Consider the following 12,314-nt stretch of genomic DNA (forward strand, 5'->3'; position numbering starts at 1 on the left):
TCACTTGTGGGGAGAATTAAGAAAGGTGGAGCCTGACCTACTTATTTTCCTGAACCAAACTGAAACACTACTTCCAAAAGTGAGAGTACGTATTTTAAAAGGTCCTTTAAAAACAGCCCCTAAAGGAAATTCTAGCGTAAGTCTATAATGTTTAAATATTTAATTCTTAATAAGCATGAAGTCTTTTTTAAAAATTCATTATGAACTTCAGAAGTTTTTTTCAACCTTTGTAGCAGAACTCATACTGGAAGAGCACAGCTGGATGAGACCTGGGTAAACCCCAACAAATCATGTAATCCAGACCCGCTCTGCCAGAATCCAGTGGAGATGAAGGGGCCAGCATCTGGCGCTGCCATTCCTGGCTTTTTTCATAGCACCATCCTACCTCACTTACAAGCAACCTACAAACGAACCAATGACTATAGACATAATGGCCATATACCCGGTGGAAGTTTCACAGTAAGAACTTGGAATCTGCAATTTCAAAAGTCAAGTACTAATATAAGAAGGTCTTTTTAAACAGCACCCTCTCCAGCATGCTGGACCTCTGCACTTAAAACACAAACACACACACACACACAAACATTTTGTTACATCTTTACAAAGGTCATTTGTAGATTCAAAGTCACATGAATCGTATTAATGCTACCTACAGAATATGTGATTTAAATTTCCAATTGTTCCACTTAATAATGATAATTTTAAAAAATAGAAAAAAGCTTACCTCAAAAATTTCAAAGCCATAAATGTCCAAAACACCCATGACCTTCTTTCTCACTTTTGTCTGTGCCTTAAAAAAAGTTTCAAATTGATAGGTTAGTTGAAGCATGAAATATAACACTAAAAGTATACCAAGGAATATACACATATATTACAAGTTAACTGTGTTTCAAAACTTAGGAGAAAAACTATAATTTAGGTATGTTCAACATATGAGATAGGATACTGGCATGGAATCTTCCAGAAATTTTAATAATAGTTTATTTTTTTAATTTACTAATTTAATAACAATTTATTAACAATAGCTATTATTAATAAAATTTTAATATAGTAATGATTTAAATAACAGACTTCTCTAAAGAAGGTATTATTATGCCTTCTTTAGTAGATGCTATATTACATGCTAAATTATAAAAAAAAAGAGATTATTGAATCTTACAACAGGCAGGGTGCTTCAAAATCACCTAGTCCAATACCCTCATTTCATTGAAGAACATATTAGTAGCTGGAGAGGTCAAGTGACTTCTTCAGCAAAGTGTGTACAACTAGTCAGTAGAAGAGCCGCAACCAGGACGTGTGGGCTGCTGCCTCTCACAGTAACTCTGCAAAGACCATCAGACTATTCATGGGTGAGATTTCTTATAATACACGGCAAAACAAAATAGAACCGCTGACAAATTTCAATACCATACAAGGTAAATTCTTTCCAAGGAATACTCTTTGCAGGTGGTAATCAATTACCTGATTATAAAATTAAAATATCTTCTTCAATTTAATGTTTATACTCTGAATACCATTTATTACAACGGATTCACTTGGTATAGAGATTCAGTACCTTAATGCTTTCATTGATTCGATTTACCAACCAGGAAAACAACCTGCTGTAGAGGTTTTTAGCCAGAGCATCTCGGGCATAATAAGCCTATTAAAAAAAAAGGCAAAGCTCAATAACCACAATTACCACAATGCTTAATTTCGATAAAGCAATGAAGATTTTTAAAAAATCTTTTATTTGCTATATATGATAGTTAATATATTACATGAAAGCTCTTTTATTTCAAATCTCTTTCAGAGCATTTCTATTGTACTCTGGATGAACAGTCACGCCATTAAGAAAATTAGGCAAATTGTTTATACCCGGTTATTACACTTCTTCATATCCCAGAAAACTAGTTCTAAATATTGCAGAGGTTTTCTCCACAAAGATATCCATCTCAATGTTATGGAACAGAGAAAAACCACAGCAATTTAGAAGTCCAACAACAGGGGCACAGTAAAATAAATAAGTAAGCACCCACTGGAAGGGAAGTTACATAGTCATTTTGAATGATCATTAAGAAAATTAGATAATGAAACGAAAAAGTTATGTTTTGTGAAAATAAAAAACTTATAGATTTAATATAGTGACAACTATTGTTTTTTAAACCACTACATTTAGGAAACTCAAAGGAAATATGTTGAAATGGTTTTGACTGATCTGTAAATATTCTTCTTCATTCGACCTTTTGAGCATTAAAAAAAAACCTTCATAATAAGTAGTATAACAGCATGCTGTTGGATAACACTTCATATTATAAAAATTAAACCCTTTTATTTGCTTATCTGTTTGTTTGAAAGTTGTTCACAGCTACTTGACAAAGAGGCAGAAGACACATATGTCTCTTTGACCTTGACTAACAATACAAAGGCCGGAGAAAGTTGGGTTTGGTCAGGAAAACCTAACTACCCTTAAACACATGGGCGCCGAGTGGGCAGCAAGTAATGATATGTTTGATACCAGTGCTCAGGGAGGCGGGAAGCCTGGAGATGGGTGGCAGCAGCCCAAGAAGAAACGGGCCCCAGGGAAGGAAAGCTGGACGTTTGCTGCTGTTTTTAACACTCTGGCCATATGTGTGTGTGTTTCATCGTTTACAAGTAGAAACTTGGGTATTAAAGTAAATCATTACATCATTACTTTTTAATACAGAACACAATTTATTAGATCATGTAAAAATTCTTTCTCTGCAATTCTTCCTAAATGAAGAGTAAAAACTTCCCTCCTGGAAGTGCACTGCTGCTGGAAAGAGAGTACCTTTTCCCTTTCACTGACACCTCCATGCTAATCCCAGACTTTCTCCCTAAGTCTCAGGCAGCTACTCCAGCGAGGGTGAGAAAATTCACCTAGAAGTTGGCAAAAAATAAAGCCTACTATTCATGGGGTGGGAGGTGCGGTGCTGGGAGGAGAAGTAATAATTCCATGGCAGAAAATGTATGTAAAATGCTGACACAAAGAAAGAAACCTTAATTTAAATGAATGTCCTTTCTTTAATACCCTTTCTTCTTCTAGTTTTTATTTTCTTAAAACAGGTAATGTAAGTGCCTGGCACACAGTAAGTCTACAGGTGTATTTATAATTATGATGTTTGAAGTATCCTCTTCCTCTATGACTGCCTCGTGAGCCTGTATAATTCATCCTTAACCCTTTCTCCTTTCTTCTTGTACATTCAAGTTATCTCCAAACACAACTCATTTGTAAACAGATCCTATTTCATCATCACATCATCCAGCCTCCTTCATTCTATGCCATCTGCTTTCAGCAAACCACCATTTCAGTATGCAGTTGAACTAACAGTGACAACTTATTCTGGTAAACTGCTCTATAGTTTTTAAAGTGTATCCACAGCCAGAATTAACCTTCTTTGTTTCCTTCAAATACTTAGGCCAGGAGTCTCAAACTCAGATGCTTCCAGGGACTGCATGACAGGAATGATCGGGAAGCAGTGGGATCTGAGGGGGCTGGAGGATGCCGGCCAGGTTAAATGCATTCAAATTCAAAAATTAAAAAGTAAGCCAACAAAACAAAACAAACACTAAAAACTATCCTTTCCTCAAATATTCATCAAAAAAAATATGCCCATTGAGCTGTATCTGGCCCCAGGTCCTGTCAGCGTGCGACCTGTAACTTCTCTTTCAATTTTTTTTAATGGGGAAGGTAATTAGGCTTATTTATTTTTTGAATGAAGGTACTGGGGATTGAACCCAGGACCCCGCGCATGCTAGGCATGCCCTCTACCACTCTGAGCTATACCCTCCCCCTACCCGTTAACTTCTTGAGTCTGATTCACCTAATTTCCACTATAATATCCTCCAAAGTAAGGGCATGAAGGTTTGCTCCATTTAAGGATCACTAACAAGGTGCGGAGGAATGAGAAGACACTGTGTGTGCTGACTCGCCATCTCAGAATCTAAGCACAAATGAAAAGACTATGCATTTCTGCAGCTGCATGAGGCTCACCAAGAAGAATCCCAGGTGGGATGTACTTCTGTGACGACCAGGATCAGGCGTGACCCAGGCCAGCAGGATAAGTGGAGACACAGAGGGGCAGGGACATGGGGCCCATCTTCCGGGAGCTTACAGTGGAGCGTGGGAGCTCAAATCAGTGAGCCTAACAATCAGAGTGCAGGTTCCAAAGGAGTTTGCAGAAGAAAAAGGAGTTCAGAGACGAGAGAATCAGAGGCCTGTGTGATCCAGGAAGGCTCCCTGGTTGAGGTGCTATTAGAGGACCATTTAGGTAGGCACGGGGAATCAGCAATGACGTGAGGGTGAGGGACAAGCAGGAGCAAAAGCCCCAGGGAAAGATCAGTATGGCATTTAGAGCTCGCAGGGAATAAACGGAGACAAGCTGTGCAGGGTCAGATTACAGAGGCCCCTGGAAGCCAAGGAGAGAGTATAAGGTAGATGCTGAATGAGAACTCTGTCTTGAGTCTCTATTATCTCAGTGTTAGCTGAATTATTATATCTGGGGAAAGATCTAAATGCCTGGGGAAAATGAGGCATAGGGCAATAAAGATGATAACAGGGCCCAGGAATTGAAGCTATGAGGAAAAGTTAATAAATCAAATCATGTCTCACAGCAATCAAAACCTTCTGGGCAGTAAGACTGGTAGAAACAAATACTCTAAACCCTACAATTAGAAAAAAAAACTTGAAAAAGGAGCTGAATAATCAAAGATCTCAAGCCAAATTCTTTTACGCCAAAGGTTAAAAGAATGTGGAAAAGTTTTACCCAGTGATGCAAGGTGACCCAAGCTTATAAAAGTAAGAGGCACCTGGGCCTGGTTTCTATAGAGGATGATTAAAAAGCATGAGTAAGGCACATAATAAAAACAGACCAAAATATAGATATGCTCCATATATACCCATATATATACTCCATATATTTATAGTCCACGTATATATCCCACATATATATGAAATATTCCTACAGGGCCTTCTGAAATAGACTTTTCTCATCACACCACTTTCTACCTCACGGTCCCCACTCTGGCTATTGAAATGTTCTCCAAGCATGATCCCTGGGTCGAACAGCAGCCGCAGCACCTCTGCACTTGTTAGAAACGCAAATTCTCCGGTCCTGCCGCAGACCTACTGAACCGAACGCTCTGCGCGCAAGGCTGTAAACTGTGTTTAAGAAGCCCTCCCGGTGATTCTGTTGCACCCTTCGATCTGAGAATCCCTGCTGCAGACACTCCACTCTCTGACTCCAGCCACCCTGCTTTGAATCCTCTTCACATATCTCAAGCTACAGTCACGCTCGATCAACCCTTTCCTGATCTGTACTCCAAACCTGGCTTCTCTCACTGTTTTCTTTTTGAAATGCCCTTTTGCCCATTCTTTATACATCTAAATCCTTCAAAGACTGGCCCAGAAACTGTCTTCTCCGGAAGTCCTCCTGAATCCCTTCTGTGTCTACTAATGGTCTACACGGGGCTTGTGCTGTACAGGCTCTCAGCAAATTTCTCCTGATGAAGTCAAGTCCCTCATCACCTGACTCTGAAAGAGTAAGACTGACTCAGACAGATGTGGTGGCAGAAGTAGTGACTTAGGAAAAAGGGAACACAACAGCCGTAGCTAGAAAAGGATTGTTACACATCGAACTACACATACACAAAGGTACAGCATTTCCACAGTCAAAATTGTTCACCTAAAATAAGAAATCAACACTGAAAGAAAGCTGAAGACATGCAGGCATTCCTAGGTTAGCCAGAGAGACTAGTTCAGAGCAGCAGAGAGACTAAACCCACTCTACCATCTTACAGATGCCTCAGGCTACTTGCAAGGAGGATGAGGATAGAGTTGGACAAAGTCGGCCTGGGTGGAAAAGTCCTGAATGAGTCATCTAACTCTAGCCCAGATCAGCAATGACTGGTGGGAAAATACCTACACCATACAGCAAAGGGTTTCCATGGAAGGGGGCCCACAAGCTCCTAGGTACACATCTATCCATCCAACCGGGAGCCAAAGGGGAGAAGATGTAAGCAACTAGGACTTGCTCAAAGACCTCACTGGCCTAAACGTGGAGGGGAGGAGGGAACAAGAAGAACAGCAGGGAGGCCAATTTGGCCATCTGACCACAAGTGGGCTTCTCCAAATCAATAAATGGCAATTCCATTCTCCGAGCTGCTTGGGTCAAAAATGTCAAGAGTCATCCTTGACTCTTCTCTTCCTTTCCTACCACACAGAGCAAACCACTGGCAAATCTTCTTGCATCTGCTTTCAAAATATAACCAGGATGGGAGGGTATAACCCAAGTGGTTAGAGCACATGCTCAGCATGCATGAGGTTCTGGGTTCAATCCCTAGTACCTCCATTAAATAAATAAATAATTAAATAAACAAACAAACAAACCTAATTACCCCCCCAAAACCCCCCAAACAAAAAACCCCCACAAAATGAGTAAAATGCTAAAAAATTAAAATATATATATGTAACCAGATGTCGCCACCATGGTTCCACTGCCACCACCTGGTTCAAAAGCCACCGTCATCTCTGGGTTAGCTCCCAACTGTGTGCTCCCTGTGCTGTGAACTGAATGTGTGTGTACATCCCCACAGATCCACGTGTGGAAGCCCTACTCCCTGGTGGGACGGTATTTGGAGGTGGGGCCTTTAGGAGGCAATCAGATGTAGATGTGGTCATGGGGGTGGAGTCCCATGATGGGACTGGTACCCTTGTAAGTCGATGAAGACACCAAAGTTCACTCTCACACTCCTGCTCTCAGTCTCCCTCTGTCTGCCGTGTGAGGACACAGTAAGGAGGCAGCTCTCTGCAAACCAGGAAGGGGGCCCTCATCAGGAACTTGACCATGCTGGCACCCTGACCTCAGACTTCTAGCCTCCAGAGCTGTGAGAAACAAATGTTTTTTATTTAAACCACCCAGTCTATGGTGTTCTGTTATAATAGCCAAAGTGACTGAGACGCCCCTCTGTCCCCCACACTCTGCTCTCCACGTTGCAGCCAGAGAGACCCCCTCGAGGACAAGGCAGATCAAACCACTAGTGCTCAAAACACTCTCGTCACTTCCCAGCTCACTCACCTTCTCTGCCCCCAACTCTACAGAGCTCCCTTACTCGCTCTACTTTCTTCTCTTTGTCTGCACTTACCACCTGCTAGCTTCATATATACATTTATTTATTACATCTACTGCTTTGCCTGGCTCCTCCTGCCCAAACTTTAGGCTCCATGAGGGCAGGGATGTTTATCTGTCTGAATACAGCGTGACAGTTAAGGCAGAAGCCTGAACAATAAAATCTCTGTTCCCACTCATATAAAAATAGCACAGACATTAAAATGTCCCTTCTGGACATGACGTTTCACCCACCTGAGCCACATTCAGTGTAGTTGAAACCTTCTCTTGCTTGGCCTCGACCGTTCGGAAACTGAAGGCTCGTTCCAGAACCGACTGATCGATCCCGGTCAGCTCGCAAATTTCTTTCAACTCTGTTGCGGGAGGACGGACACAACGGGTGACTACGTATCTGCTGCTAAGAATCACTTTCCAGGCTTAACGTTGTTCTTTCCAAATCACTTGCAAACCGAACAGTGTAAAATACATAAATCAAAAGACTCCAAAGTGAGCTGCGATTTTATTTCCGCCCAGTTTCACTAGAAAGTTTTTTCAACGCAATAAAAAGCCAGTTTTACTTTCTATATTAAAAACTGGACAGAAGTTCAAAGCAAGCTTCGCTAAGCGGAGTCGGTTCTTCGCGTACTTACCGTTTTTATCTTTGATCTTGCTCTCATCTAAGCCGTTCACTCGCGACTCGGGCTTGAACTCGATGTTCCCCAGCTTCAGCACCGCGGCCACCACCTCCAGGACCGACTCGGCCTCGTGGTCCATAAAACCCACAATCTGCATGGCATTCTGGAGGGGGAGGGGGAGGGCACCAGTTTATTTTCTGTAGTTCTTTATTACTTTTTAAAAATAAACTATGTAACAATTTGTTTCTGAAAACAAACAAACAAACAGAAAAATAACTACAACAGGAAAAAGAAAAAGTGTCCCAGGATAAACTTTCCAAAAAGCAAATCTATTAAGCGACCTGACGTAGCACCAATGTGGGGTTCTATCTTGTTCAGCGGTTTTAAGCTCTAGTTCAAGAAGCCCCGGGGTATTTCACAAGCTGTGGCAGAGCAGGGCACGTGAAGAGGAAGATGGAAGGAGAGGAGGCTGAGAGGTGAGCCTGGGGGTCCCACCCTGACTCCGACCACAGCAGCTCAGTGTGTCTTTTTTGATACTGGGGTTCTGCTGCTAGAAACAAAACCCAACAAAGAGCTTTCAAAACCCCTATAAAAGACCCTCCTCATTTACTTTACGTAGGAGAAAAACTGGTTTGCAAAGGTAAAGTGCCTGATTTGAGGGACTCTGGGTAACAAGGAACGTTCATCTAGTCATAAATTTTTACTGAGTGCCATTGTTCTGCCAGACAAAGCAGTTAGAGAACTGGTCCTGAACTCAAGTCTTAAAATCATTTCCAGGAATCAACAGGCTTCCATATGAAGATGTTTATGCAATTTTCAAAAATGACACTCTAAGAAATGCTTTCTGAGAATAGCTCAAGTTTTATATATAAATATATACATATAGATACACACACAACCATATAATACTGACTTGGTGACATAGCAATGGGAGTGCTGTAAGTTTTTTTCGTTCTGGAAAACTTCAAACAGAGCAGGAAAAGAACCCCATATCATTTTCATTTACCCTTAAAGCTGAACTGATGCTAATCTTGTTTTATCGACAGTCCAACCTATTCCCCACCCACCCCCAATCACAGCTGTCTCATTTGGAAGTAAATAAGTTACCAGATCATGCCCTAGTAATTTTCCAAGTGCCACATAAACAAAGAACATACAATATAATTTTAAATGATTTACTTTCTAATGAACACAAATGCTAATCATTCTGGTTTAGTCATGAGTTTTTGAAAACTATATAAAAACATGATGGCCTCAAAAATTGATTTGACTCAACATGATCGTAAGACAGTTTTCACACTTAGACATTACCCACTTTCATAGCTTTGGCTATAAAAACGTTTGGAATTTCGGTACAATATTAAGAGTCAAACCTGAGATAATCTAAGAAAGCTCCTTTTGATTAAAAGTAAAATCACATGTTCCAGTAAAGAACAGCCTTCTCAATACTGCATGAGTTTTGAGCTAGTTAAAAAAAAAAATCAAACTAATAAAGATATAATACATTCTTACAAAATTCTAAAACCTTAGGGAGCAAGAGTTATATGTCAAAGACAACTTACCAACACTGATTGAACAATATAGTGTTGCCCATTTTAAAGAGTAATGAAAGGGTTACATCTCACCCTGACGGTTCTGAAGTTTGCTGCATCGTCCACTCCATTCACTCTGGCAGAGTCCAGACTCAGGTAGTTGTATCTGCTGAAATCCCGCTCAAGTTTAAGCTTACCTATCAAATCACACACACAAGCTGGTAAGTTACTTCAATAAATCTCATCATCTTTAATATCTCATTCCTTTCACCCTTCAGATAAAATGACTTTCATGTGATACACTGAATCAACAGAACAGAAGTTTATACTCAAATACCAGTCACAGCATTTTTCTAAAATCACCTTTATCGCTGTTGTACGTATTTCAAAACCTGCTTTTCAAACATTTATCGAGACAGGCCCTTTCCATATTTTGACTGATAATGCAAAACATCCTCAATGTACCATTCCTTATAACATATGATGTCTGCCTAGGGATTCCCCCACTGTTGGACATTTGGATTTTCTCCAGTTTATAATAATAAATAAAGGGCAGTAAAAAATGTCTTCACACAAAAAGTTTTTTTAGATTCTTTTGAATTATTTCATTGGGATATATTCCAAAAAGTCGTGTGCCGGGCAGTGGGCTCTGATCATTTTAGGACTTACTCTGCTTTGCCAATTAGTCCCCCAGGAAGGAGTCTTCACTTTGAAGTGATACCCACAAACTCCAAGTAATCAGTACCTGACAACTCTGCCAGTTTTATCCTTTTTAATAACTTTTGCTAATATATGTGTAGTGATACTTCAGCGCTGTTTCAATTTACATTTGTTGATAATTAGTGAGAATGATGTCCGCTCCCAGTGTGTTGACTTTCCATAGCTCTTCTTGTTTGAACTGTTTGTTCAAAACTCTTCACCACTTAGCTATTGACTATCAGATACTATCCTGATGAACTTATGTTAATTCTCTAAAATATCCAAAGGTCAGATTTTTTTAACTCTCGTACTAGTTGCAAATGTCTTCCCACTATTTCTAAATCATTACAGAGCAATTTGTTTTTATATAATTGTATTCACCTCATGCTCCCTGTTCATTTCCTCTCCCCAAATGGAATAATTATATTTTTCCATTTTATTTTTCAAATGTGATGAGCCCCTCCCCCAATTTTTAGCTCTTTTAGCAAACTATCTGAGACATGCCATGGTGTCTGGTGAGGCACAACAGAGACAGATGTCAAACAATGGCTGCGGCACAACAGAAGCCTTCGTGTCCTTCATGCAACCAGAACCACGGAAAAGTTTTAAGAAGGAAGGGGAAACGCATACAGGATATTTCTGCTTTGGAGAACGCTGCAACGGTAAAAATTAAAACATGGAAACAAGGACTTACTAAGGAGCTCCTCAGAGGCACCAGAAAGCAGCTGATAGAACACATGGAAGTTTCTTTCACCTCTTGGCTGCTTAACAACTCGAGATTTCTCTAAAAGATCTAAAGAGAAAAAGAACCAAATCATAGTATAGTATTAATTTTACTTTCAAATCCACCATGCTTCTTTCTTTTCCCCCTCACTTTCTTTTCCATTTTCGGTTACATATTAATAAAATAATAACAGAAGCTACAGTTCAGTTATACTTTCAGGAAGAAGCACAACTAAAATTAAAGTCACCAAGTTAAACAAACCAGGTTCCTTCTGAGCAACAGTGAACATGCAGAAAAAGTTTAACAATACATTCAACAAGCTGATTAATAACTCCCTTGGCTTTATATAACATATGATGACATTAAGTTCTTCAATGTGTAGCATTACAAATCTGTGCAAGGAAATACAGCCATTCAGTGAGGAATTTACTTAATTATACTGATAGCAAGTTAACAGTTTTGATATCTTATTATATGCTAAGTGCTTTATAGACATTACCTCATTAAGTCCTACCTGTCATTTTGTAAGGTATGACTTTTCAGGTGAAAATACTGACAGTCCAAGAGTTTAAGAAGGATTTGAAATCAGGTCCCCTGACCCAAGTGAGACCCCATCATATATCCACGTGCCCTGCTACCTGGGATAAGTGAGGCCAACTTTCTTGATATCCTGAAGTTTTAAAGAATGAAAGGAGGGGAGTCTCATTTATGGAATTGGGGTTATTTGACAGTATGCCTTCATTGATTCTAGGTAATTTTTCATCCTAAAATTTTGATGCCTTATCGAGTTTTCAAGCTTTCAGGAAGAAGGGAAGGAGTAAGCAAGCCGACCAGAAAGGCACTGCGGCGGTACACAGGGGAGGGTCCAGCACAACAGCAGAGAACATTCCTGCCTGAGGTCCTGCTTATGACTGACCAGTGATAAAAAAGAGTTTGGATTCTGTGGGTAAAGCCAAATTTCATTATAAAATTCTGAATCAGTGATCCCACTATTGAACACTAATTCTAGAGAACAGACATTATCCAAAAAAAAGAGCAAGAGAGAGGACAGTGTACAATTTCACAGCAGATCGTCACTGAACGTCTTAATCTGTGTTTCTGGAATCCACACCAGCATGTGAAGAGGAGTGTAGGCAGAGTTACTGAGTGTAGACTTGAGGGCGAGAAGGCCTCGGGTGCTGTAGAAGGCCATTTGTAAGAATGAAGAGATGGGTTGCAAGGACACACGAAATTAAGCCGACAGAAAGTGAACAAATATATGTAAATACAAAAATTATCAGGAACAGGATGCTACGTGATTTTCATTTTCCTCTCCAGCTCTCACTTGACTTGGATGACAGCCAACGCCCTCAAATCATAGATGGAGAATAATGAAGATTTCACATTCAGCCAAAAAAAGAAAGACAACAGGCAATGAAGAGTACAAGTGAGACAAAATTTAGAAAAGGATCGTATAATATTCATCTTCTTTGAGAACTGAACGTTTCAATCAATTAATAAATACTGGCATCCAGAGCAGAAGACAGAACAAACAAGTAAGTATAAAAGTTCGGTATGACTGTACTTATCATGGACCAAGCTCCTACAGGGTCCCAGGGGAACCAGCACAGTCTTAGAA

The 12,314-nt window shown here is 40.1% G+C and overlaps 1 protein-coding gene across 3 annotated transcripts in view; it reads right to left on the bottom strand.

Moving 5' to 3' along the window:
- The window catches only part of MYO1B (myosin IB), a 166,943-nt gene that overhangs the window by 48,617 nt on the left and 106,012 nt on the right, over nucleotides 1-12,314 (bottom strand). For all 3 annotated transcript variants that reach the window (XM_072961578.1, XM_072961577.1, XM_072961579.1), the window contains exons 8-13: nucleotides 10,667-10,765; nucleotides 9,367-9,470; nucleotides 7,757-7,904; nucleotides 7,362-7,480; nucleotides 1,556-1,642; nucleotides 725-790 (exon numbers count right to left, since the gene is read on the bottom strand). In XM_072961578.1, coding sequence (XP_072817679.1) covers nucleotides 725-790; nucleotides 1,556-1,642; nucleotides 7,362-7,480; nucleotides 7,757-7,904; nucleotides 9,367-9,470; nucleotides 10,667-10,765 — 623 coding nt within the window. The remainder of the gene's footprint in view (nucleotides 1-724; nucleotides 791-1,555; nucleotides 1,643-7,361; nucleotides 7,481-7,756; nucleotides 7,905-9,366; nucleotides 9,471-10,666; nucleotides 10,766-12,314) is intronic.

The sequence above is a fragment of the Vicugna pacos genome, chromosome 5 (genome assembly GCF_048564905.1).
Source record: "Vicugna pacos chromosome 5, VicPac4, whole genome shotgun sequence".
Taxonomy (NCBI): domain Eukaryota; kingdom Metazoa; phylum Chordata; class Mammalia; order Artiodactyla; family Camelidae; genus Vicugna; species Vicugna pacos.